Source organism: Arvicola amphibius, chromosome 9, assembly GCF_903992535.2.
Source record: "Arvicola amphibius chromosome 9, mArvAmp1.2, whole genome shotgun sequence".
NCBI classification, from domain to species: domain Eukaryota; kingdom Metazoa; phylum Chordata; class Mammalia; order Rodentia; family Cricetidae; genus Arvicola; species Arvicola amphibius.
In genome coordinates this window covers 47,722,624-47,749,457 of record NC_052055.2, presented here as the reverse complement: position 1 = coordinate 47,749,457, position 26,834 = coordinate 47,722,624, and the positions used below count along the sequence as shown (strand labels likewise).

The 26,834-nt window shown below is 46.3% G+C and overlaps 3 protein-coding genes across 5 annotated transcripts; 2 read left to right on the top strand and 1 right to left on the bottom strand.

The window, feature by feature from the left end:
* Window positions 1–5,623: 5,623 nt before the first annotated feature.
* Syce3 (synaptonemal complex central element protein 3) lies at window positions 5,624–15,245 on the top strand. The gene is made up of 2 exons (XM_038341205.1): window positions 5,624–5,732; window positions 15,088–15,245. Exons 1-2 carry the CDS (start codon window positions 5,624–5,626, stop codon window positions 15,243–15,245), a joined length of 267 nt encoding a protein of 88 aa, XP_038197133.1.
* Window positions 15,246–17,196: 1,951 nt separating this feature from the next.
* On the bottom strand, window positions 17,197–20,925 carry Klhdc7b (kelch domain containing 7B). Its single transcript, XM_038344222.1, has one exon. It carries the CDS (start codon window positions 20,923–20,925, stop codon window positions 17,197–17,199), a length of 3,729 nt encoding a protein of 1,242 aa, XP_038200150.1.
* A 3,563-nt stretch (window positions 20,926–24,488) lies between these two features.
* On the top strand, window positions 24,489–26,706 carry Odf3b (outer dense fiber of sperm tails 3B). Of its 3 annotated transcripts, XM_038341286.1 has the most exons (7): window positions 24,489–24,589; window positions 24,950–25,091; window positions 25,317–25,520; window positions 25,751–25,855; window positions 25,969–26,090; window positions 26,322–26,462; window positions 26,569–26,706. In XM_038341286.1, the coding sequence occupies exons 2-7, from the start codon at window positions 24,983–24,985 to the stop codon at window positions 26,650–26,652; spliced, it is 765 nt and encodes a 254-aa protein (XP_038197214.1). In that variant the 5' UTR covers window positions 24,489–24,589; window positions 24,950–24,982; the 3' UTR covers window positions 26,653–26,706. The 3 variants fall into 3 exon arrangements, with proteins under 3 accessions (XP_038197214.1, XP_038197212.1, XP_041911577.1); XM_042055643.1 differs by lacking the exon at window positions 24,489–24,589 and having other exon boundaries at window positions 24,853–25,091; XM_038341284.1 differs by having other exon boundaries at window positions 24,511–25,091; window positions 25,317–25,855.
* Window positions 26,707–26,834: the final 128 nt, after the last annotated feature.

The window sequence follows — 26,834 nt, the reverse complement described above, 5'->3', positions numbered from 1 at the left end:
TCCAGTTAACTTCTGCATAGCTTTGGGGAGATATCTAGCATCTGGTGATCATTTTTGTTTGGTAATTGCATAAATTAAAGTTGGTTTTCTAATAACCTTGGGCCACTCCTCTTTAGTTCCATAATGCAGTGGTGTGGTGGGCTCTGTTTTAAATTCCTCTTCCTGTATGTGGATTTTTTTTATTCTTTTCAGTAGATCTTTCTAAGGCTTGTTTCTTACCAGTCAAATTTTCATATTTGGCATAGATATCAAACCAATTTTTAAGGATAAAACATGAATTACCTAACTGATAATAATTATAACCATCATTATATCAATCCCAGATAATTCAATTATTTCTTCATTTTTTTCAATTTCAAACCAGAAAATCTGATTAATTATAGTTTAATATTCTAAATAATGTTTTAAGTACTTATTATGATAGTTTCTGTCTTTACCAATATATGTTTTAATCCTTACAAAAACTCTACTCCATTTTATATTGCTACTATTACCAATTGCCTATTACAAATTACAGCATCATATTTTGGGGGGGAGGTTTCAAGACAGGGTTTCTCTGTAGCTTTGGAGCCTATCCTGGAACTATCTTTTGTAGACCAAGCTAGACTTGAACTCACAGAGATCTGCCTGCGTCTGCCTCCCAAATGCTGGGATTAAAGGTGTGCTCCACCACCACCTGGCTACAGCACCATATTGATGCAAAGATATGTCCTTATATATGGAAGTATCAAGATTTGAGCCCAGAAAGTTCAAATCCACAGCTAGAACATGATCTCTCTAGAACACTGCCACCAGTGCCACCAGAGCCCTTCTGGAAAAGTAAGCTGACGTTCTGAAAGTTTCTGAGTTATTCCATGTTTTAGAATTAAGCAAACTGGGTGCTGGAGCTTAAGTTCAATTGGTAGAGTGTTTGTCTAGCATGTACAAAGCCCTGGGTTCTATCTCTAGCGTGACATAAAGACTGGCATGATGTTGTATGCCTATAATCCCAGTATCCAGGATGTAGAAACAGGAGGATCAGATTTTTTTTTTAAGATCATCTTAAACTACATATCAAACTTGGAGTCAGCCTGGGATACATGAATAATCTAACCTAGGATCCATGGCTGTATATCTATAATATGTTAATAATGTGTTTACTTGTATATCTGCCACATTCTGGTTTTTCATATGGTCTATGACTCTTTTATTACATTAGAAATTTCTTTTAGGTCCATGGACTATATTTTCTTTTTTTCTCATGATATTTATTGAGCTCTACATTTTTCTCTGCTCCCTTCCCTGCCTCTCCCCTCCCCCCTCCAATCCTCCCCCAAGGTCCCCATGCTCCCAATTTACTTAGGAGATATTGTCTTTTTCTACTTTCTACTTCCCATGTAGATTATATCTATGTAAGTCTCTCTTAGTATCCATATTGTTGTCTAAGTTCTCTGGGATTGTGGCTTGTAGGCTGGCTTTCTTGCTTTATGTTTAAAAACCACCTATGAGTGAGTACATGTGATAATTGTCTTTCTGTGTCTGGGTTACCTCACTCAAAATAATGTTTTCTAGTTTCATCCATTTTCCTGCAAAACTCAAGCTGTCATTATTTTTTTCTGCTGTGTAGTACTCAAGTGTGTAAATGTACCACATTTTTCTTATCCATTCTTCAATCGAGGGGCATTTAGGTTGTTTCCAGGGTCTGGCTATGACAAACAAAGCTGCTATGAACATAGTTGAGCACATGTCTTTGTGGCACAATTGAGCATCCTTTGGCTATATACCTAAAAGTGGTATTATTGGGTCTTGAGGAAGGTTGTTTCCTAATTTTCTGAGAAATCGCCACACTGACATCCAAAGAGGCTGTACCAGCTTGCATCCCCACCAGCAATGCAGGAGTGTTCCTTTACCCCACAGCCTCTCCAGCATAAGTTGTCATCAGTGTTTTTGATCTTGGCCATTCTTACAGGTATAAGATGGAATCTCAGAGTTATTTTCATTTGCATTCCTCTGATGACTAAGGATGTTGAACATTTCCATAAGTGTCTTTCAGCCATTTTAGATTCCTCTGTTGAGAGTTCTCTGTTTAGGTCTGTACTCCATTTTTTATTGGATTATGTGATCTTTTGGTGTCCAATTTCTTGAGTTCTTTGTATATTTTGGAGATCAGACCTCTGTCTGATGTGGGGTTAGTGAAGATCTTTTCCCATTCTGTGGGCTGTCGTTTTGTCTTGTTGACCATGTCCTTTGCTTTACAGAAGCTTTTCAGTTTCAGGAGGTCCCATTTATCAATTGTTTCTCTCAGTGTCTGTGCTGCTGGGTTATATTTAGGAAGTGGTTTTCTTGTGCCAATGCGTTCAGGTGTACTTCCCACTTTCTCTTCTATAAGGTTCAGTATGGCTGGCTTTATGTTGAGGTCTTTGATCCATTTGGACTTGAGTTTTGTGCATGGTGATAGATATAGGTCTATTTTCATTTTTCTACATGTCAATATCCAGTTATAGCAGCACCACTTGTTAAATATGCTTCTCTTTTCCATTTGATATTTTTTGCTTTTATATCAAATATCAGGTATTTGAAGATTTGTGGATTGATATCTGGGTCTTCTACTCAGTTCCATTGGTCCTCCTGTCTGTTCTTATGCCAGTACCAGGCTGTTTTCAGTACTGTAGCTCTGTAGTAGAGTTTGAAGTCAGGGATTGTGATGTTTCCAGAAGCTCTTTTATTGCCCAGGATTGTTTTGGCTATCCTGGGTTTTTTGCTTTTCCAAATGAAGTTGAGTACCATTCTTTTGAGGTCTTTGAAGAATTTTGCTGGGATTTTGATGGGCAGACTGTATTTTCTTAACACGTCAACACAAAGCTTGTATTTTTATTGATTCTTTTTTTTATTTTTTTGGTTTTTCAAGACAGGGTTTCTCTGTAGCTTTGGAGCCTGTCCTGGAACTAGCTCTTGTAGACCAGGCTGGTCTCAAAGTCACAGAGATCCACTTGCCTCTGACTCCTGAGTGCTGGAACTAAAAGTGTGTGCCACCACCACCCGGCTTCAATGATTCTTAATATATTTTTGTGCAAATAAATTCATTCTCATATCACCATAACAGCAAAGATATCTTCTGCTGTAATCATCTCAGCACTCAGCTTTGTGTGAAGAGACATTCATCATCATTTATGCCCCGGCAATACTTAAGCCAGCATGGGCAGTCCATCTATGGCGGTTCTTCAGTTGTTCCTATCCTGGGCAGTCCTAGATATTTATTTGTCTTATTGTCATACCTAAGGTTCCACAGTCTTCCTTTATGCTGTCTATCCAGTGTTTTTTAGGCCTTCCTCTTCACCTTATCCCATGCACTCCTCCAAGCAGTGCTGTCTTCAGGTATCTGCCGTCATTCATTCTCATAACATGGCCTAAGTATCTCAAGCACTGTTGTTTACTTCCTTCTGTAGGTGGAGATGTTTCTTAATGTCAAACCTCAAGCAAACAGTTAACTTTGTCTATCTGGGAAGAAACCTCAGTTCAAAGGAGGGAACTATTTCAGACGCCAAGAGGCAGATAGGGATAGCGAGGGCTGCATTCCAGGCACTAGGAAAGGTTTGGTCAGCAAGAAACATAACAACAACAACAACAAAATTACAAGTCTATGAGACACTTGTCTTGAGCTGCCTTCTTTACAACTCTGAAACCTGGACTGTGAAACGCTCCTCGAACAGCGGCTGAGTGTGTTTGAGATGGCGTGTGTAAGGATTCTAGGAATCACACACATGATGACACTTAAGAAATATTAGCTTGGTGTATTAGTTTACTTTCTTGTTGCTGTGATCAAACACTGACCAAAAGCAAGTTGGGGAGGAAAGGGCTTATTTCATCTTACAAATACAGTCGAAACCAAAGGAAGCCAGAACAGGAGCTCAAGCAGAAACTGAGGCAGAGACCATGAAAGAATGCTACTTACTGGCTTGCTTAGCTACCTTTCCTGTATAGCCCAGGACTACCTGCTTAGGGATATGTAGGTGGGGGAAGGATTCCCATCCCACCAGCCGGCTCCCAAATAACCACAGAGAGACTTCTTATTAAGTATAAATAAATAAACTGACAGCATAGGCTTATAACTAATTAGCTCTTATAACTTAAATTACCCATATTTCTTCTCTACACCCTACCACATGGCAGTACCTTTTTTCAGCACAGTATGTTCATCTCCTGCTTCCTCTGTATCTGGCTGGTGACTCTCCATGCCTTCACCCTTCTTCCCAGCGCCCTCTCAATCTACCTCTCCTGCCTAACCCTTTCCTGCCTAGCTATTGGCCTGTTGGCTGTTTATTAAATCAGTAAGAATAATACATATTCATGGTGTACAAAAGAATTATTTCACAGCAGGGATGTCACCACCCACAGTGGCTCTCTTAAATTAGTTATTGCGGAATGCCCCCAATGGGGACTGGAGAGATGGCTCAGCAGCTGAGAATACTTGATGTCCTTGCACAGGACCTGGGTTCAGTTTCCACCAATCACATGGTGGCTAACAACTATTCATAATTCCAGTTACAGGATATTCAGTGTCTTCTTCTGAACTCCATGGGCACCTGCACTCATATGCACATACCCCCAACAGAGACGGATGGACGGGCGCGTGCGCGCGCGCGCGCGCGCACACACACACACACACACACACACAATTTAAAAATAATAAAAATAGGCAGGCGGTGGTGGCACACGCCTTTAATCCCAGCACTCGGGAAGCAGAGACAGGCAGATCTCTGTGAGTTCGAGGCCAGCCTGGTCTACAAGAGCTAGTTCCAGGACAGGCTACAAAGCTACAGAGAAGCCCTATCTCAAAAAACCTAATTAATTAACTAATTAAAATAATAAAAATAAATCCTTAGGACTGGAGAGATGGCTCCGTGGTAAAGAGCATTTGGATTCAATCCCCAGGACCCACAAAGCAGCTCATAACTAACTCCAGTTCTAGAGGATCTGATGCCCTCTTCTGGCTTTCTCAGGCGCTGCATACACATCCAGGCAGATAAAACACATACACACAAAAAATAAAAGTAGGTAAAAAAAAAATCATATGAAATTTAAAATCAATCGATCAATCTTAAAAAAGAAAGAAATTTTCCCACAAGCATGCCTACAGAACAATCCAATGGAGGCAATTCTTCAGTTGAGATCCCATCTTCCCAGATGTGTCAAGTTGACATCTGAAGCTAAGTATGACACATAACAAGGGTCAAAGAGCTGGGCAGTGGTGGCGCACGCCTTTAATCCCAGAACTCGGGAGACAGAGGCAGGCAGTTCTCTGTGAGTTTGAGGCCAGCCTGGTCTACAGAGTGAGTTCCAGGACAGCCAGGACTGTTACACAGAGAAACCCTGCCTCAAAAACAAACAAAAACAAACAAACCAAAACAAAAAAACAAAAAAAGAGAAAGGATCAAAGAAAGAAAAGAACAATCATCACATGTCATACTCATTTATTTATTCTCTCACACATTCCCATCTAACCTCCAGTACCTCTGGGGCATAGGAGGTGTGTTCAACCCTTGACAGACAGGGTAGCAGTTGTTCAGAGATTGCTCTGTGAGCTGTAGGGTGGGAACTAAAACGCCAATATGTCCCATACAGCTTCATTTTGTTCACTGCCTAGATGGCTGACTCTGATCCTGGGGAAAGAAACTATGATAACATGCTGAAAATGCTGTCCGACCTGAATAAGGACCTGGAGAAGCTATTGGAAGAGATGGAAAAAATCTCAGGTAGGCTGTCTTCCCAAACAGGATGTCTTCCTCTTCTTTCCAAGGCTTCCTTGTCTCCTTAACTTTTGGACATATATCAAGTGCTTTCTCCCATAAGGGCTTCCCTAACATCCTTCCAACTTTATAGCTTGTAACTATTGATAGTTTCAGTGAATGACTGTGAATTATTTTGATTATCTTTCATGTGATTATATCTAACTTCTACCTATGGACTGCTACCTTCTTGAGAGTAGAAATAGAGACATGTAACTGGCATAGCACCAGGTACTAACTCACGTGCACACCAAATGGCAAGCTCAGGTCATTGTTACACTAGAGAACAGAAGCTGAACAGTCTGTCTGTGAATTACTTAAGTTGAAAGGTTTGGAATGATCATGATAAGATTAATGAATTACTAAAACTGGGAGGCACAGCACTGTGGAATAAAGCAGCAACAGGATGTATATATTTATTTATTCTTGGGAAGGGATATTATATTGTTATTTTACTCAGCATGTTTTCATGAAGCAGTAGCAACAACATTATACTTTCATATGTTCTTAATTCAGAATGATTCTAGAGGCAAATTTCTGAGTTCGAGGCCAGTCTGCTCTATTTAGTGAGCTCCAGGACAGCCTGAGCTACACAGAGAAATCCTGTCTCAAAACAAAATAAAAAACTTTAAAAAAAATATGCATATGTCTTTAGTTCCAGCACTTGGGAGGCAGAAACAGGCAGATCTCTGAGTTTGAGTCAGCCTAGTCTACAGAGTGAGTTCCAGGATAGCCAGAGCTACACAGAGAAACCCTGTCTTGAAAAACAAAAAAAAAAAAAGCACAAAAAATTCTTATTATCTGTGAGCCCAAATTTTGCTACAGAAAATTATTGGGGAAGAAGGTTTTACAGGGCATATATACTTTACTCAAATGCAAACAATTTTGGAGCAAGCAAGATGACTGAGTGTGTACAGGCACTGTAGCTGAGCCTGACCAGCTGAGTTCACCCTTGCAGTCGGAGAGAATCGACTCCTCAAAGCCGTCAACTTCTGTCCTCCACACATGCACTGTGGCACATGAACGTGTGCACACCAACACACACACACAGTTTTAAGCAAATTATTCATAGCAGGTTGTAAAATTTTCTGTTTAGAAATGTTTGCAGGGTTTTTTTTGGGCCTGTATATTTGCATATATATATATATATATATATATATATGAACATTTTAAATACATTTTAGTTATCCTTTTCTAAAAGGTCTGTAATGCCGGGCGGTGGTGGCGCACGCCTTTAATCCCAGCACTCGGGAGGCAGAGGCAGGCGGATCTCTGTGAGTTCGAGACCAGCCTGGTCTATAAGAGCTAGTTCCAGGACAGGCTCTAAAGCTACAGAGAAACCCTGTCTCGAAAAAACAAAAAACAAAAAACAAACAAAAAAAAAAAGGTCTGAAATTCATTTTCCACTACAAATATAACTCCTTCAAACAGAGTAGTGTCACACACCTGTAATACCAGGTACTCAGGTGGGCACCATGGCAGCCGGTGGGCATGCCAGCTAAGAACATGCAACTTGAAACACAACCACAAGGTAGAAAGAGCTAACTGGGAATGGCATGGGCTTTTGAAACCTCAAAACCCACCCCCAGTGCCATATCCTCCAGCAAGGCCACACCTCCTAATCCTTCCCAAACTAGTCGGCCAATGAGGACTAAGTATTCAAATAGATGAGCCTATGGGGCCATTTTCAGTCAAACCACCACACCCATTTTAACTCATGAAGTTCTGTGTGTGTGCATGTGTGTGTGCGCGTGTGCACGTGTGTGCATGTAAATGTTTGTGTAGATATGTGTGTGCATACATGTAGAGGTCAGAGGTCAGGCTGTGTCCTCTTGGATCACCCTCCGCCTTATTTTTTTGATACAGACTCTCTTTGAACCTGAAGTGTGTTGATTCAGCTTGACTAGCTGACCATCAAGCCCTAGGGGATCCCCCGCCTCCACAACCCTAGAGCTAGGAGTACCACATGGCCCTCCATGCCCAACGTTCCTCATGACGACTGAGGATTGAATTTGGCTCCTTGTATTATTTACACAGGAAGTACTTTCCTTGAACCATCTCCCCAGCCTCAGCCACCTTTGAAGAGGGGAGGGCCTCACTATGTAACGTAGGCTGGCCTGGAACTCAGTGTGTAGATTAGACCGGCCTCCAACTCAAGGAGCTCTTCGTGCCTCTGTCTCCAGAGCGCTGGTGTTAAAGGCATGTGTTACCACACCAGGGCCACCATGAAGTTGTAACAGCTTCTATGATAGCTTAGCTGCAGTGTTATACTCCAGGTTTAAGAGAGTACAGTGTCACACAGCTGTTGTTGATGTTGTTAGCATCACCAGCATCACCATTCAGGAGGTTCCCCTTCCTCAGACCTTTTTTGTATTTTATGGTTCTGGGTTTTCCAGTAACAGATTCATTTACTTAATATTCTGTTTGGATTTGTGTTAAAACTGAATGTTATGGTATTCGTTAGATCTTTGTTTTCCTGGGCTGGGGGTTGAACCCATGTTCATATGTGAAATAAATGCTATGTCCAAAGCTTCTTCAATCCTTTACATTAGTATGGGACAACAATGTTTTGTTTGTTTGAGTTTCTTTGAGAAGTCTCACTCTTTAGCTCAGGCTGGCCTGGAGCTTGCTGTATAGCTCACGATGGTGTCTTAATACCTAGTAATCCTCCTGCCTCAGCCTCCCAAGTGCTGGGATTACAGACATGAGCCACCACACCGGGCTGGAAAAGTGGTATTTTCAACAGGAAGTATTCTGGTTCTAGAGGTGACACGTCAGGCTGTTCAGCTACTCATTAAGGTTTCAGCTTTGCAATAGTTTCTAGATTTTTGTCTTTTCCCTTTTTCTTTTCTTTTTTACTTTTTTGTTGTTTTTTGTTTGTGTGTGTGAGATAGGATCTCTCTACATAGCTTTGGCTGTCCTGGAATTCACTGTGTAGACCAGCCTGGTCTTGAACTCACAGAGATCCACTTGCCTCTGCCTCCTGAGTTCTGGGATGAAACGTGTATGCCACCATACCTGGCTTCTACATATTTTTCTCTGTACATACTTCTATAGTTTTGTTAGAGATATCCTTTTAGAAATGGATATTTTGGGGCTGGAGAGATGGCACAATGGTTAAGAACACTGACTGCTCTTCCAAAGGACCCTGGTACAATTTCCAGCACCCACATGGAAGCTCACAATTGCCTGTAACTCCATTTCTAGGGGTCTGACACCCTCACAGACATACATGCAGACAAATAAATAAATAAATAAATAAATAAATAAATAAATAAATAAATAGATAGATAGATAGATAGATAGATAAAAATAAATAATTTTTAAAAAGAAGTAATGGATATTTTTCTACTTTATTTGTTAACTAATACTAGACCACAAGAAGGTTTCACGGGTCTGGCTATTTAGCACCCTTACTATGTTATTGACAGTGATAATTCAGGCTATGTTTATTATGTACATGTTGATATCTTTTCCACATGCTCTAAACACATGACCTCATTTACTTCTTTTAACAATTTTAGGGAGGATATGTACCATTATTATTCCCATTCTGGGTGAGGCAACTGATGGTAGAATGAGATTACCATGTGTTCAGTGCCCTGGGTTTATTCCCAGGCACAAACTGTACCTCTTCTCACACTCTGAAAAATAAAAACAATGTACCTAAATCCCAATAAAGAGCTCATTAGGTACATTTTTTTGCCTTTGAAATTATTTCTTGTGATGATGTTGCTTGATCATCTGCCTCTACCTAACAAAGCCCCCCGCCCCTTCAGTTTTCACTAAGATTTCCCTCACCACTCTGAGTTTTTATTGTTGATTCTGGAGTCAGTGCACTTAAAGAACTGTAAACTTTTGCTAATTCTCACTTCAAAATCATTACAGCCTTCCTGCTCACTGCTCTTTTCCAAAACTACCCCTCATGGGTTAGGGTTTATTATGTCATATTCTCGACACCTAAGTCAGTGTCTGCTATCTGCTGCTGCATAACCGTCCAAGAGGCTGGACACCAAAAGCATTTAGTGTGGCCATCTTTAGGGTAATAAATCCGAACTCAGCGTAGCTGAACTGTTCTGGCTGGTTCTCCTAACATCATAGTCACCATGGCTTCAGTCTCTGAACTCTTGGCAGGGTACGGAAAATCTGCTTCCAAACTCACATGTGTGTTGATAGGAGATTTTATTTCCCCTTCCCTTTCCTCCTTTCTTTTGGTGGTTGTGGCGCTAGAACCTTGAGGATACTAGGCAAGTATTCCCCCGCCCAGCTACAGTCTTGGCAGGAGGCTGCTCTGTGTGGCCTCTCCATAGGGCTGGCCTCAACTTTGCCTGCCACTTCTCTGTTACAGCATGTACTGTTTATTTCCTTCTCAGCGTGTCTCACACTCCAATGCCTTGTATGTGATTATCTGTCTTCTCCCACTGCAACTTATCATGGGCTTTTCAGGAACACAGATGTGTCCACTGTATACCCTGTGAGCAGTGCCAGCGCTGCCTTGGCAAATGGCAGCACAGAATGGCAATCAGTAAATAGTAAATAAATCTAAACCTCAAGAAACTTTTTTTTTGGTTTTTCAAGACAGGGTTTCTCTATGTATCAGTCTTAGCTGACCTGGAACTAGCTCTGTAGACCAGACTGGCCTCGAACTCACGGAGATCCTCCTGCCTCTGCCTCCTGAGTGTAGGGGTTAAAAAGACGTTTCTGCAGTGGAATGTGGTCACACACTCCTGTAATCCTAGCGCTCGGGAGGTGGCGGCAAGAGGAACAGGAGTTCAAGGTTGTCCGCAGCTACCTAGCAAGGTTGAGGACAGCCTGAACTACAGGAGACCCTGTCTTTACAAAACAAAACAAGACACACATATTTCTGGAGAATCTTCTGTTTCATTCTTCCTATTCTATATACCTAAAATATTTCCCTTGGATCAGAAAACAAGAAGGTTATGCAAGTAATAGAGTGACTTGCTGTCTGATTGATTTGTTCTCCCTTACAGTGCTGTGAGCCGTTTTGCCAGCTAACCTTTATCAGTGATTCTAACTACAGGCATGGAGGGGCCTCCTTGTATTTAAGATACAGATGACGTCAAAGTTACTTGCAACTACAGAATGTTGTGGCGTTTTTGTTTGTTTGTTGTTTGATTTTGTTTTGTCTTTGTTCTTTGGCTCTTACCCTTTGGGGGCCCACCCCCCCAACTCCCAAATAAACCACACACAGAGGCTTATTCTCTCTTATGAATGCCCAGCCTTAGCTTGGCTTGTTTCCAGCCAGCTTCTCTTAACTTAAATCATTCCGTCTATCTTTTGCCTCTGGACTTTTATCTTTCTCTATTTCTGAATATCTTTCTTTACTTACTCCTTGGCTTGCTGTGTAGCTGGGTGGCTGTATCCCGATGTCCTCCTCCTCTTCTTGCTCCTCAGTCATCTCTTCCCAGATTTCTCCTATTTATTCCATCTGTCTGGCAGCCCCACCCATTCTTTTTCCTGCCTTGCTATTGGCTGTTGTTCAGCTCTTTATTAGACCAATCAGGTATTTTAGACAGGCAAAGTAACACAGCTTCAAAAAAGTAACAAATGCAACATAAAAGAATGCAAAACATCTTTGCATCATTAAACAAATATTTCACAGCGTAAATGAATGTAGACATCTTTAACTAATATTCTACAAGAGCAGAATACACCTGTTCTTAACTTTTATTGTAAATATATTTATTTTATATGTATGGATTTTTGCCTTCCTGTATGTATGCCTTGCACTCTGTTTGCAATGCTCAATGAGGCCAGAAAGGAGCATCAGATCAATCTCCTGGGAGTTATAGATAGTTGTGACTGGTCACGTGGGTGCTGCGAATCAAACCCCTGTCCTCTGGAAAAGCAGGCATGCCCTTAACCACTGAACTATCTCTGCAGCCCCCAATATTCTTCATAGAGGAACCTCCTTGGGAATTTCTTGTTTTGGTTTTGTGAGGGTTTTTTTGTAGTTTTTTTGTTTTGTTTTGTTTTGGTTTTGGTTTTGTTTTCAAGACAAGGTTTCTCTGTGTAACAGCCCTGGCTGTCCTAGAACTCACTCTGTAGACCAGGCTGACCTCAAACTCACAGAGATCCGCCTGCCTCTGCCTCCTGAGTGCTGGGATTAAAGACGTGTACAACCACCACCCGGCCAAAACTAGAAACTTTTACTATAAAATAAATAATTCAGGTACTCAGGGCAAAGACTTAAGATAGGAAAGAAAATAATGTCAGGATATAAAAGTAACTAAAAAAAATAAATGTCACAGGGGCTGGAGAGATGGCTCAGTGGTTAAGAGCATTGCCTGCTCTTCCAAAGGTCCTGAGTTCAATTCCCAGCAACCACATGGTGGCTCACAATCATCTGTAATAGGGTCTGGTGCCATCTTCTGGCCTGCAGGGATACATACAGAGAGAATATTGTATACATAATAAATAAATAAATAAATAAATAAATAAATAAATAAATAAATAAATGTCACGTACATATCCTCTGAGCTTCCTAGGCCAAAACAGAGAAAGAAGAAAAATTCTTTTATAAAGTCAGTGTCCATGAAAGAGAGACAAACAGGCTCTTGAACACACCTCTGTTCTGGAGCTGAGCCCTCTGTTTCAGTTACCTCCATTGCTGTGAGAAGATACCATAACCAAGACAACTCTTAAAGGAAGTGTTTAACTGGGAGCTTGTTGACAGTGTGAGAAGGTGAGACGTGACCATCATGGTGTGTGACAGCAGGCAGGCATGGTACTGGAGAAGCAGCTGAGAGCTCACATCTGATCCACAAGTTGCAGGCAGAGTGTGTGTGTGTGTGTGTGTGTGTGTGTGTGTGTGTGTCTGGGCCTGGCATGCTGACTGGGCCAACAAGGCCACACCTCCAACTCCTTCCCAAACACTTCCATTAACTGAGGACCGAGTATTCAAACTTACAAGCCTACGGGCTCATTCTCATTCAAATAACCACACCCTCCACAGCTTGTGCGAAGCTTCAGTTTGATTCCCAACATGGGAAGAATAAAAACTTCCAGAATTAAAAAAAAAAAACAACAAAAACAAACAAAATGAAACAAGAACTCTATCCTAAGAGAGAAATTTCCAAGGAGGAGCTGGGCAGTGGTGGCGCACACCTTTAATCCCAGCACTCAGGGAGGCAGAGGCAGGCGGATCTCTGTGAGTTTGAGGCCAGCCTGGTCTACAGAGTGAGTTCCAGGACAGCCCGGGCTGTTACACAGAGAAACCCTGTCTTGAAAACAAACAAACAAAAAAAAGTTTCTAATTTTAAGCAATTCTCTACTGGATATCCAGTTTCATTGTTCATAATTCTACATTTTACAAAATCTTGAGCATAAATACAACCCAGCCAAGTCCTTTGACAGTTAGGACAAGGGTCACCTTTCTTCCAGCTCCCAATTAACAGTCCTCATTTCCATCTGCGCTGTCATAAGAATGGCTTTACCATCTGTAGGTCCCCAAACAACCTGTCCAGGATTACATATATTCTCTCTGAAGCAGAGGGTTTGGCTCCAAATTCCTCTTTCCTTCCTGATCCAGAATTACTTTTAAAACTCCATTCATGTCACTACTGTATCATGTACTTCTATTATGTGCTTCAAAACTCTGGCCACCTCTACCCACCACCAAAGCTACTCCCATACTTCCAGGTGTTGCTGTAGCAACACTCTCCTGGTTGATACCAATTTCTGACTAATCTGTACCATAACAAATGGCCACAAATAAGATAGCTTTAAAAATAAACATTTATTTCTCATGGTTGGTCCTAGAATTGGGAAATCCAAGATCAAGTTGCCAGCACGTTATCTGGTGAGAAGTCTCTTCCATGTTTGTGCAGTCATCCTCCTTCTCAGTGTGTCCTCACACGGCCAGCTGCAGGTGCTGTGTCTCTCCCATGAGTCATGAGGGCTCTACCCTGACTACTGCACATCTCCCAGAGGCCCATCACCTATGCCATTAACTTGGGACCATGTTTCAGTAATAAATGGAGAGGTACGCATACATTCAGTCCATAATATATTCTAAGTGGTTCATATAGTGTCTGTTTGGTTCTCACTGGAAGCTACCAGGTGGTCTCTTATCTTGTGACTGAGGAGACTGAATCAGCAAATTTGTTCCCTTGTTTAAGGTCACATAGCTAGCAGGTAGAGGGATGAGAAGCAGACTCTGCTTTGGTTTCCAGATCCACATGTAATCTGCTGCCAGGGATTTGAAAAGGGTGGTCTGCAGACCCTTTGTACTAGAATGATCCCCAACCTGCTAGATAAAAACTGCTGTGGAATGATCCAGTGGTCTACATTGTAAGAAGTGTCCCAAGTGCCATTCCTAACTCAAAAATTAAAGGATCCCCCATGCTAGTAATAGAATCATATAAACTCTGTTGAGTCCTGTAAATGATTTTCCCATAACTAAGTACATGCTTCTCTCCACTACTTCGAGGCTGCGATGAAGTGATGTTGCTCTCACATATGTACACATGCTCATATCTAGCACTAATCATCTTCCTGTAATCTCATTGGTGAATTTCCTTGAAGATACAATTTCCCAAAGTATCCAATACTTTTCACCCTAGTAGAGGAATTCTAAGGGACATGTCTGCTGTGTTCAGTTGTCAAGCAGAGGGGCAGACCATGTTCTGTAAGTCTAGAGGGAAGTGCCGCACCAGAAGTGGATGCTGCAGAATGGGCTCCACACACACTTCCACTGCATCTGCGCAAGAAGCATGTGCTCACTTAGATGGTCCAGATGTGCGCCAGTTGTTCTGAGGAAGAGCAGAGATGCTCGTCTGTGTGATGGTGAATGCTCAAGGATGCTAACAGTGAGGCACCCTAACCTCTCGAGGAGAAGGCCTGCCCTGTGCCCTACTGAGTCAGGGACAGGTAGAAAGGTGCCTCAGGTCACTGGACATGAAAAAATGCATTATTTGAGTCTCATGGGTCTAGAAATGGTTGGATCACCTTGAGCATGTAAGCTTGGGTAAAAATTATGACTTCTTAAGAGCCACCGTGCAGACCATTAGCTGTGGACTACAGACAGGTAAGAGCCCATGCTTTGCTCTAACTTTTCTGCCATTCCATATCAGACTAATCTCCAGCTTGTTACTGTCATAGGCTTAAGTACCGAGACCTTCAGGGGGTGTCATCGTTGCTACTGTAGAAAGAAGTTTTATAGGAGGCTTATAGCACCCTCTCAGCTTTCTCTTCTTAGGATACTTGGTGTCCCCCAGGGTCTGACCCCTAACGCTGAACACAGTGCCCCCCCCCACCAGAGCTTCAGCACCTGTCACCTGACTGGACCTGTTTGTTGTAGTGCAGGCAACCTGGATGGCTTACGATATGGTGGTCATGCGTACCAACCCCACACTAGCAGAGTCCATGCGCCGGCTGGAGGATGCCTTCCTTAACTGCAAAGAGGAGATGGAGAAGAACTGGCAAGAGCTACTCACTGAGACTAAACGCAAGCAGTAAGCCACCATCTGTCACCAGCCTGAGTGCAGAAGCCAGGGGCATGGGTTCAGAGGCCCAGGTGTGTAGCTGTGTACACGACACTCGTTTCTCAATAAACTTATTTTCGAGCAAACCCAAGAGCTCCTTTCTGTCTTGCACTACGATTGACACAACTTCATATCAGACTCTGTGAGCAAAGAAGGGTGTGTGAGGGAGATGCTTTCGGTGGGCAACACCTGTTGGTGTCAGTTGTCCTAAGTGCAGAACAAAGAAGGGGAAACGGGGCTGGTGAGACTGCAGTCACAGGCGCTTCCACTCAAGACTGGGCCCAGTCCCCAGGACCACCTAAAGGGATAAGGAGAAGAGCAACCCACAGAGTTGTTCTCTGACCTCCTCACAATACACGTGGCACATGCATTTCCCTCACAATAATAATAATAAAAAAATCATTTCTTTTTAAAATATTTTATTATTTTATGTGTATGTATGTTTTAACTGCATGTATGTTTGTGAACCATGTGTTTTCCCGCAAATACCAGAAGAGGGTGTCAGATCCCCAGGAATGAGGCTACAGACAGTTGTTAGCCACTATGTGGATTCTAGGACTCAAACCTGGGTCCTCTGGAAGAGTAACCAGTGCTCTGAACACAGTCATCTCTCCAGCCTGTAAATTTCTTTCTTTCTTTCTTTCTTCCTTCCTTCCTTCCTTTCTTTCTTTCTTTCTTTCTTTCTTTCTTTCTTTCTTTCTTTCTTTCTTTCTTTCTTTCTTTCTGTAGAAAATGGCCTAGTTGGGACAAATCAGGTTGCAGGCCAGGACAAGCATGAGTACTCAGATTTGAGCCAGGTGGTGGTGGCACACACCTTTAATCCCAGCACTCAGGAGGCAGAGGCAGACAGATCTCTGTGAGTTCAAGGCCAGCCTGGTCTACAAGAGCTAGTTCCAGGATAGGATCCAAAGCTACAGAGAAACCCTGTCTTGAAAAACAAAAAAAAAAAAAAAAAAGAAAAGAAAAGAAAAGAAAAGAAAAGAAAAAAGAAAGAGCACTCAGATTTATCTACCTGCCTAAAGTGGGTGTCAGTAGTTAGCCTCAGACACCAGGCCAGATGGCCGCCGGTGATCCTGTCCCACGGACCTCCTGAATGGCAGGCGATCAGAGGAGTAGTAAATGCCTCTCCTGCTTTACACAGCTAACAGCAGGTTTAACTAGAGTAAAGCCCAAATCCAATCTAGAAAGAGCTTGAAAGAAGTGGTGTGGGGGCCCAGAGAGTTTGAGAGAGGCTCGCAAGGTGTCAAACAGTCCTGACCCAACCTGGGCTGGGACTGTGGGCAGCAGAGTGATTATCCAATCAAGGAATAAGATACTGAAGTGCCATTCAAATCCAGACTCTTTTGTTTGTTTTTGGTTTTTTGGTTTTTGGTTTGGTTTGGGTTTTTTGTTTATTTGTTTTGTTTTGAGATAGGTTTCTCTGTGTAGTTTTGACTGTCCTGGAACTAGCTCTGTAGACCAGGATGGCCTAGAACTCACAGAGGTCCACCTGCCTCTGCCTCCCGAGTGCTTGGAGTAAAGGTGTGTGCCCCAAAATCCCAGAGTGAGGATGTTTCCTGAGAAACTTTGTTTCATTTTCCATCTTGGGAGAACACAGGAAGTTCAAAGGGGTTTCCAACAAGTACCAAAGAATCCCACACAGGGTTGTGATGAAGCCAAGACATCCTAAGCAGGTAGGACCTGGGACCCAAACCAGCAGGGTATAGTGGGAGCCAAAAAAGGACCAAGAGAGCCAGGGTTGGGGGGGGGATAGAAGGGATTCATTTCAGATAATTAACAACCCTTAACTTGACAGAGAGCTTTGGGCACAAAACAGAAAGTTCTGCTCCTAGGTTTCTTCCCCACACCCCGGGTCCACTCAGACCCACCCAAAGAAGGGTTTCTCTTGAGAGCAGACATACGGTTCTGTTTTTTTCACCCAGAACTTAGATTGTGGTCTGTAACCAGGTCTTGGGGGGCAAAGTCAGAGTGAATGGATAGAGGACCCCCTTACTTCCTAGGGGAAAGGGCTGCAGCTCCTGTGCCTGGAACTGGGCAGTCCCCTCCGAAACTGTGAAGGTAGCCGTGACCTGGTGGTTGAGACAGTAAATGGTGTTGCCCAGTACTGTGCAGTGGAGCGGGGCAGGGTCAGGCAGGGGCAGGGAGGCAGCACGGCTCCAGGAGCCTGTCACTGTGTTGTAGCGCATCACTGCAGCGCCTACACCCCGCAACAAGTCAAAGCGGTATAGGAAGCCTCCTAGTGCCACCATATCACTGGAGCGCCGGTGGCTGGCACTATAGGGGCACTCATCCCACGAGTCTTTCACTGGGCTGTATCTGAGCAGGCGGTAGAAGAGATGACCCCCAGTGACATAGATTTCTCCTCGGCAGACCACAGCCTCATGGGCCACAGGGAAGGTGCCCTCGGGGAGGGATGCTCTCAAGGTCCAGGTATCTGTGCGTGGGTCATAGCGCTCCATGCTATATAGGCACTCTCCACCAATGGCGTAAAGCATCCCATCCAGAGCCACCAATTTGAGCTGGGCCCGGGCTTGCTGCATGGGCCGAACCTGGCTCCAAATGTTGGTCAGAGGGTTATAGCAGAACACCTTGTTAGAGCAGACAGCCTTGGCACCAGAACCTCTGATGCCACCTGCCAGAAACAGATAGTTATGCATAGTGCACAGACCACATCCCCGGAGTGGGACCTCCTCTGGTACCTGAATCAGGGGCCGCCACACATTCTCTTGTGGGTTGAACACATGAAGGTATGTATGAAGATGCAAATGCTCAGGCCTGGTTGCAGGTGCGTCCTCACCAAGAGGGCCCCTCGTGAGCCCTGAGCGGCTCACCTGATAAAGGCTGGGCAGCTCGAGAACCCCCAGCACTGTCTGGCCCTGGCAGGTCCGCAGGTTCAGAATGCGCTCCCTCTCGGCGCCACTCAGCTGTCGGTAGAGGTGTGGGTCTCCCAGGACATGCAGCAAGTTGTTGCTCATCAAGACATAGGTGTCCTGGGCTAAGCCCAGCTCTCCACGCTGCTGGGCAAAGGCCAAAACCTCCAAGCAGCTGCCTAGATCTAGCTTTGGAGGCCATAGCGCCGTTGCTGTGGTAGGCTGCGAGGCCTGTAAGCGGGACTTCTGAGGCCCCTCCACCACTCCCCAGCTGCCAGGCTTCTGCAGAAAAATCATAAGCTTTTGTGTCTCTTTCTGCTTCTCTGTGAGTATGTCCCTGCTGCCTGCAGGTCTGGTTCCCTCCTTTAGCACCTGCCCCGGGGGCTTCTGGGATACCTCCTGAGTAAGTATCTGTTCAGAGCTCTGAGCTAAGCTACGTTTTCTCCGTTGCCGAGGCTGAGGGATGGGCTGAGCTTCCTGCTTCATAGTAGATGGGACGAGACCAGGCTGTGACGGCGCAGGGAACTCTGGGACAGCCTCAGGCTTTGCAGCTGGGGCCAGAGATTCTTGACTTTTCTCCTTGGTTTCATCTCCTCTGAGGTCCCGAGTGGAAGACGCATTAGCATCCACGCTCATCGGCTGCGTTTCACATCTGCCCTCATCTTGGCCCCCTGAACCTACTGGTGTGACTAAGATTGACAGTGGTCTGTGTTTGTCCTGGAGGCTGGAGATGGCCCCTGCAGAGGAGGTACCTGGCTGTCTACCGCCCAGATATGCGGATGTGCTGGGCTGAGCGGGACTCTGAAGATCTGCCCTCGGAGCACTACCATCAGCCTTTTCTTGCCTAGGGAAGGGGTGACTTCTAAGAACCATGGTAATAAGGTTTCCCCAGCTAGCTGAGATTCGTCCATCCAGGGAGCGCTTGGAGAGGCCCACACTTGACTCCCGAGACATAGGTCTTGGTTCACTGTCTATTGCAGAAACCTGGGCTTCAACTAGGGCAGAGGCTGGGGTTGGGGGTGATGTTGGGGATGGGGCTGGTACTGAAATTAGGGTTAAGGCTGTAACTGGAGTTGGGGATGGGGTTGGGGATGACGTTAGAGATGGGGTTGGTGTTGAAATTGAGCTTAAGGCTTTAACTGGTGCTGGGGTTAAGGATGGGGCTGAGGTTAAGGTTGGGGGTGATATTGAGGATGGTGCTAGGATTGCTTCCGGGGCTGAAGTTGGGGCTCCTGCTGAGGCTAAAGTCTGAGTTGGAAAGGAGGCTGGTCCTGCTCTGAGATTTTCACCACCCTGGTTAACTTCCAGAGACAAACTGTTTAAAGGAGCAAGGGTAGAGACTGCGTGGGGAACCCTAGGGCTGGAATGTACTGCCGTGGCAGAGGATGGAACCAGCTCTGTATTCCGGGTCAGAGGAGAGGCTGGAAGATTATGGGAGGGGGTGCAGCGGAAGCCACCAGTGGACTTCGTCTTGTCCGGGATAAGCACAGCCCTCTGGCCGGCAGCTGAACCTCCAGCTATCTGCTCACTTTCCTTGCCCTGACGGGCGCCTCTCCCTTGGCTAATGAGGTGGCCATCTCCTAATCTTTCCATCTTGCTCTGGTCTTCACGGGCCTCAGAGTGCAGCTCTTCCGGCAAGGGGCCTTGGGAGGATGTGAAGTTGCTGGTGACAACAGCTGCCCCACTCTCCCGGGACCAGGCTTCCTCACCAGCCAGGATCCCCTGAGTCTCCTGAGGGGCAGGGGACCCAGGCTCCCTGTTCTCGCCATCCTTAGCCCCTGAGCCTGCAATGCTGGAGGGACCAAGCTGAAGGCCGCTCCTCCCACACACGTCTCCGGAGTCCACCCGAGGTGGACTCTCCACGGCATCAGCTAGGCCCATCTCCTCAGGACCCTTAAGCCCCCTGTCTGAGTGGTGCAGTGAGGGACCTGCAAGGGAACTGCTGGTGAGGATGTCCTGAGTGGCAGCAGTTGCCAAATCCACAGCATCCCACACACTCACCACAGTGCCCAGGCGGAGGGGGTCCAGCTTGAGAGGACGGCAGGGTCGGTCTCCTGATCTGGCACCGGGCCTCCGACGCCTGCGCAAGCTGCCTAGGCTTCTCTCCAGGGGCCCAGGAGTCCCCACACCCAGGTGCCACGGGCTGGTGTCCTGTTGCTCTGTATGGACGGGGCCCTGCTGAGCTGCCCCCTTACCACAGGTGCCAGCTGCCGCCACCTGCATCTCTGTTTTGCTGTCAGGACTTCGAGGAGTAAAGCGGATCGTGATGGGGACAGGAATATCCCTTGCTTTGCTGTGGCCCTGGAAGGAAGTTTCTGGCCTGGGTGGCTCCCTTCTTTTCTTTCCCATGGTTGCTGGGATGATCCCTCTACTGGCCACCTCTCCAGGTGTCTTGAGTGAAAGCCAAGCATCTGATTCCGCACTTTTGCCTCGTGATGGCTCCGGGTCCTGGGCCCTCGCTGTAGCTGGTCTTCTCTGGCCGTCTCCAGGAGCCCCCGATTTCTCCTGTCCTTTGCTCTGCCCCTCACTGCCATCACTGTCCTTGGACTTCGGGTGCAGGGCCAACTTGTTTCCTTCAGCCTGAACCTGTTGCACACCCGGAGGTGTGGATGCTGATCTGTCTGCCTCCTGGTCCTGCCTGGAGCCAAACCACTGCAAAGTCAGTGCTATGGTGGCTACCACAGCTAGTGCCAGCAAGGTGAGTACAGCTCCATCCCAGTCGTCCTCTCCATCACCATCCCAGCCCCAGAGGGGCCCACTAACCTCTCCAGCACCCTGGAGCATGGTGCAGACCGCAGTTGTGCTGTGAAGAGCCTGTTCTGGCTGACAGCTATGTGTGCCCCACACCCAGCCTGGGCAGATGACACTGTGGGCAGCTCACCTAGAGACAGCCCGTTAAGGTGGACTGACTCTCTGGGCCCTAGACAATCAGGTTTGCAGGCTTGTCAGTAAACCAAACTAGCCTTATCAGGAAATCCCATGGTCTACAGCAGCCTGCCCTTGGCTGTGTACACCAGTTCCGCCCCTTCCCCCTCCTTCTTTGCTCAGGGTCCTAGGGACAAATGAAAGTATTCCTGGACACACTGCCAACATTTCACCCAACTATCTTCTGCCTTAAAGACCCTCATACTCCCCCCCCCCCAATTCACCCTACACCCTATAAGCTATGTAAGAGCTCTGACAGGGAAGGGTTACCACACAGGGAGATGCTATCTCGGGGCTTAGCAACATGATGCTGCCCCTATGAAATTACCAGAAACCGGAGAGGCCAGTTCCACCATGGCCACTAGGGAAGGGTGTGTGTGCGGGTGGCGGGTGGGGGGTTCAGGCTGAAAGTGAAGACCCTGGAATGAGGGTCATGAGAGTTACCTTCTGGATGTGAGACAAGTGAAGGTCTCATCCTCCCTCCTCCATCAGCTACCAAACATTACTCCAATAAAGAGATAAAGTCGCTTTCCAGTCAAGAGGGAAAAATAAAAGTGAGAAAGAATGAAGAAAACCTAAACATTCTATCTCCCTCTCTGTGGCCAGTATTATTCCACCCTAACTTAAATCTGGAGCCTCCTGGCTCCTTTTTACTACCCTGTTCAGGTGCTGCCCCAGGGTCCCTCAGAGAAGCTCAGGGCATAGCCTGGCTCTCCTGCAGTCACTTCATTAAACTGTACCCAGAGCCTTCAGAAACCCTCTCTGGCCCGGTGCCCTACCAGTCCAGTCCCTAGGATTCCTCTCACTCCTAAGCCGTTCCTATCTGAACCAAATCACACTCCATCCCACCTCTTGGCCCTGTTTGGTTCTCAGGGGCTGGCATGTGGATACTCCACTAGGCATAAGCATTTGGTATTTTTGGGAGGGGACTTCTCAGCCTGCTCATCACTGGAATCTATATCAGGATTTAAATATATCTTAACATTTACCAGGAATGACCCAGACACATAGAAAAAGAGACTGGAGTCCCCACAAATAAAGGTAGCTCCTCCAACAGGAAGTGGACCTTTTCTTCCTCTGGAACACAATGGACCCAACCACTCCTTGACTCGGGCATCAAGGAGGTGACAAGAGTGTCCCTGGCACCTAGCCTGGGCTCTGCTGAGCCTCAAATATCTCATCTGGCCTGGTCGCATCCCAGCTTCCCATAGAACTATTAGGTAACAGTGAGAGGTTGAGTTGAGCCTTACACCTTAAGGTGGACTTCAACTGGCAGAGGCCTTTCTTGCCATTATTCCCTGTCCCAGCCTCAGGCTCTGTAGTTAAGTTTGGTTTGTGGTTAAATTTGAGATCCTGGACCTTCGATAGTTAGAGCTGCCACTTTCCCAGTCCCTCTTTATGGGCTAGCCAGTACCTTGGCAGCTCCGCACAGCTTCCGAAGATTCAGGGCAGTTAAAGGGAGAGGAAGGTCACAGAGGGAAAGTGAAGGTAGAAATCAACGCAAACCACAAAGAATGAGGACCATGTAGGGGGCTCAGGAAGGAGAGGTAAGGAGATTTCTTGAGCATTTTTGGCCAGTCTGCTCTAGGCAGTGAACTCCGGGAGAACCAGAGCTATGTAGTAGGACCCTGGAAAGAAGAAAGGAAGGAAGGAAGGAAGGAAGGAAGGAAGGAAGGAAGGAAGGAAGGAAGGAAAGAAGGAAGAAAGGAAGGAAGGAGAGAGGGAGGGAGGGAGAGACGGATGTGGGGAGAGAGAGAGAGAGAGAGAGAGAGAGAGAGAGAGAGAGAATCAAGATCTACCATAACAAAAACTAATAAAATAGGAATGTAAAATATAGCTGGGCGGTGGGACTCATACCTTTAATCCCAGCACTTGGGAGGCAGGGACAGGCAGATCTCAGCCAGTTCAAGGCCAGCCTGGTCTACAGAGTGAGTTCCAGGACAGTCAGGACTGTTACACAGAGAAACCCTGTCTCAAAAACAAACAAAATGTAAAAAAAAATAAGTTGGAGCAATGGCTCAGCAACATAGGTAAATCAGCTAATGTAATACAAACATAACTAGCCTCAAAGGCAGAAATCACATGACCATCTCAATAGATGCAGAAAAGGCTTTTGGCAAAAATCCAATATCCTTTTTTGATAAAACACCCTAGGAAACTAGGAACAAAACAGACATATTTTAACACAAAAAGACTATATATGACAAACATACAGCCAACATCATACCAAAGAGAAAAAACATAAAAGCATTCCACGAAAACCAGAAACAAGACAAAATGATTACTTTCTCCACTTTTATTCAACATATTCCTTGAAGTCTTAGCTACAGCAATAAAACAAAAGGAATAAAAATGGACACAAATAGGAAAAGACAAAAAAACCCTCATTTGCAGATTCTATATATAAGACCCAAGGGATTTATCAGATAGACCAGGCTGGCCTTGAACTCAGAGAGCCAACCTGCCATCACATCCCAAGTGCTGGGATTTCAGGTATGCTCCATCACACCTGGCCTGGTGTCTAATTTTGTTAGCTATTATTTTTGCCTTTACCAAGCTCCCTCAATTGTCATTTTTTTACAAATAGATATTTATAATTTCGCCTATAATTTTGTTAGTATCTTTTTGTTGCATTTTATTTTAATTGAGATGTGATCTATGTATCCCAGGCTGGCCTTGAACTTGAGACCTTCCTGCTCCAGCTCTGAGGGTTGGAACTACAGGCTAACTCCACCACTGTTTTTTCTTCCTTCCTTCCTTTCTTTCTTTCTTTCTTTCTTTCTTTCTTTCTTTCTTTCTTTTTTGCTATTGTTTGGTTTGGTTTTGGGGATTTTTTTCTCACCCTACTTGTAAAATGAATTTTAAATGTCATTAAACATTAAAATTTTTATTAACATTGAGGTTATCTTAGGGCTATTTTTTTCTCTGAATACAACTTCAGCTGTAGCCTATACAGTTTTCATCTCAAGTATTTTATATCATTTATAACCCGAGGTTTGAGTTTCATTTTAATCCCAAAGTTTTTAATCTTTTTTTTTTTTTACTTAAAAAATTGTTCACTGAGAATTTGTATTGGAGTGTGATTTAATCATACATTGCTGCCTCTCTATTCAACTGGTATTATTTTCTGGCCCAAAACATTAGGTTTTGCAAATATTTCGTGGGCTTACATAGATACATAAATAAATTGAACTTTCTGTGTTATTCCTTTTTTCTTAAACTCGGGGGGCTTTTTTGTTGTTTTTTGTTTGTTTGTTTGTTTGTTTGTTTCCCTAAACTTTTTTTGTCCACAGATTTATCTAATTCTGGAATGGGTGTGCTGGCCCGTGGCCGGGCCTTGTGTCCATCAGCACAAAGTCTCAGCAGTGGCCGGAGATGATAGGGCTGAAGGCCCCGGAGGGTGGGGCCAGGCACTTGATCTGGTTGCCAGGAAGCAAGACGGGACATAATGGGTCTGAGAGTTTGATGAGAGTTTGTCAAACTGCCCGGCTTTGCTTTCTCAAGAGGGTCACCATCGCAGCAGGTTAGTGCGTCTCCAGACCTTCCCTCGGAGCATCCTGTGCCCCTACAAGACCCCTTCAAAGGACACCCTTTCCCAACGCCTCTAAAACACCTCTCCCACCCAGAAACTCTAGACCATTCTCTTTCCAATGTCTGGTTCCAAACTTGGCCTTTAGTTAGTTAAACACTGGTACTGAAAGCCCTGGGATAGGAGGCCAGAGATGGCTTTGAAGCTCGTTCCTGCCCCAGTGCACCCGCCTCCCAGCCTACGAAACTACTGTTTGTTTTCCGGGTGTCATGGGATACTGTTCGGCCTTGCCGTCGGTCGCGCTGGCCCTGAGTGGAGCTAGGGAAGCGCGTCTCCTCCGAATTCTGTCCACAGGTGCTGCAAGCCCTAAGCGGCCCCGCCTGCGCCATGGGCTCAGAGGTCTGGGTCGGCACTTGGCGGCCACATCGGCCCCGCGGCCCCATCGCGGCGCTCCACAGAGGCCCAGGGCCCAAATACAAGCTGCCACCGAACACCGGTAGCAAGGGCGGATACCCGGGAGGAAGTAGGGGAAGGTGGGACTGTGGGCGGTCTACACTGGTGCCAGGAATCCAAGAACCGGAGGACTCTGCCCGGAGCAGAAAGGGAGGCCAAAAGATAACGGATTCTGTGCTGGGACTGCCTTGGTGAAGTGGGGGAGGGAAAGGAGCAAAGCTGGCAGCTGCAGGGCGCTGCGGAAGGTGACGCGGGGATGCTCCCGCAGGTTACATCCTGCACGACCCATCTCGGCCGCGCGCCCCCGCCTTCACCTTCGGCTCGCGCCTGCCCTTGCAGCACACAACCTGCGGGCCGGGGCCGAGCCACCTGGTGCCCGCTCGCATGACCGTGCGCGGAACCGATGGCACCCCAGCCTTCTCCATCTATGGTCGTCTACGCCACACAGCACCCGTCCTCACTCCGGGACCGGGTCAGCACCCTGGGGCACGGGTCTCCCCAACGTGGAACTGCCTCTAAGAAAGCCCACTGGGAAACTACCCACCCAAACCCAGAATCCCGGGAACCTTCTACCCATATCCAGAAACCCGAACCTTAATGTGGCTCCAATTTCTCTCAAGTGCCAAATCCCCAGGCTAGGCTCCCCACACCCCACCCCCACCCAGCCCCAGTTCTGGCCCACACTCTTGGTCCATCCCATAGGCAGATACTTCCCAGAACGCGCGGGAAACGCAACGTACCCCAGTGCTCCCCGGCATACCATCGCTTCCCGAAACTGGGGCATCCTCTCGAAGCAGCAAACCCCAGGTGAGGTCAGAGGGCTGTATCCAGCACTAGAGACCTTCCCACACCCCAACCAGCAGTCTGCCATAAAGACAAGGAAATTGGTCCAACATAACTTCTTGTTGGCTCCTCCCTAGGCCCTGCGTCCTACACTGTGCCTTCGCTCTTGGGTCCTCGTGTCATAGGCAAAGTCTCAGCCCCAACCTACTCCATCTATGGGCGCAGCGCTGTGGGCAGCTGCTTCGAGGACCTCAGCAAGGTGTGGGAAAGAACTGCCAGCTGAACGTCTCTAGTAATCAAGAGAGTTAGTAGAACTGGGGGTGGTGAAAAACACCAGGCATTCTACCACTTAGGAAACTGAGGCAGGAGGATTGTGAGTTCAAAGTCAGCCTGGGGTACATAGTGAAAAATCTAGCCTGAGGGAGGGGAAAAAAGGATCAGTAGTCCACAAGGAATTGAGGCTAGACTCAACACCCTGCTCCTGTCCTAGACCCCAGGCCCCTGTGCCTACCACGTTGTGAACCCGGGGGTCTACAAGACTCGAGCCCCGCAGTTCACCATGCTAGCACGGACTTCGCTACCCCAAGAAAGCACTCAGAAGCCAGGACCCGCAACCTACAGCGTGGACCAGGTGGTCTGGAGTCCAGGGTCAAGGGGCAGGGGATGAGGGGATGAGGGGATGAGGGTCTGAGGACAGGGTCCCTGGGGTAAGATCAGCAGCATCTCCTGGCCCGCAGCACCGGAAGCCTCGTGGCTGGAGCTTCGGGATCAGGCACTCAGACTATCTGGCCCCCATGATACCGTACCGCGTGGAAGACTGACTCTAGCAGGCGCGCATCGGCCCTCGGTTGTTTTCTTAAAGCTTTTCAAGCCGGCGCTGTGTGTGTGCTTCTCTCTACGCGTGGTTCGGCGGGTGAGGGGTGGGGCAGATGAGCGCGAGCATCGATAGTCCTAGTGGCGTCTGAACTTTGGGAGTGTCTGAACCCAAAGACTAGTCGGACAG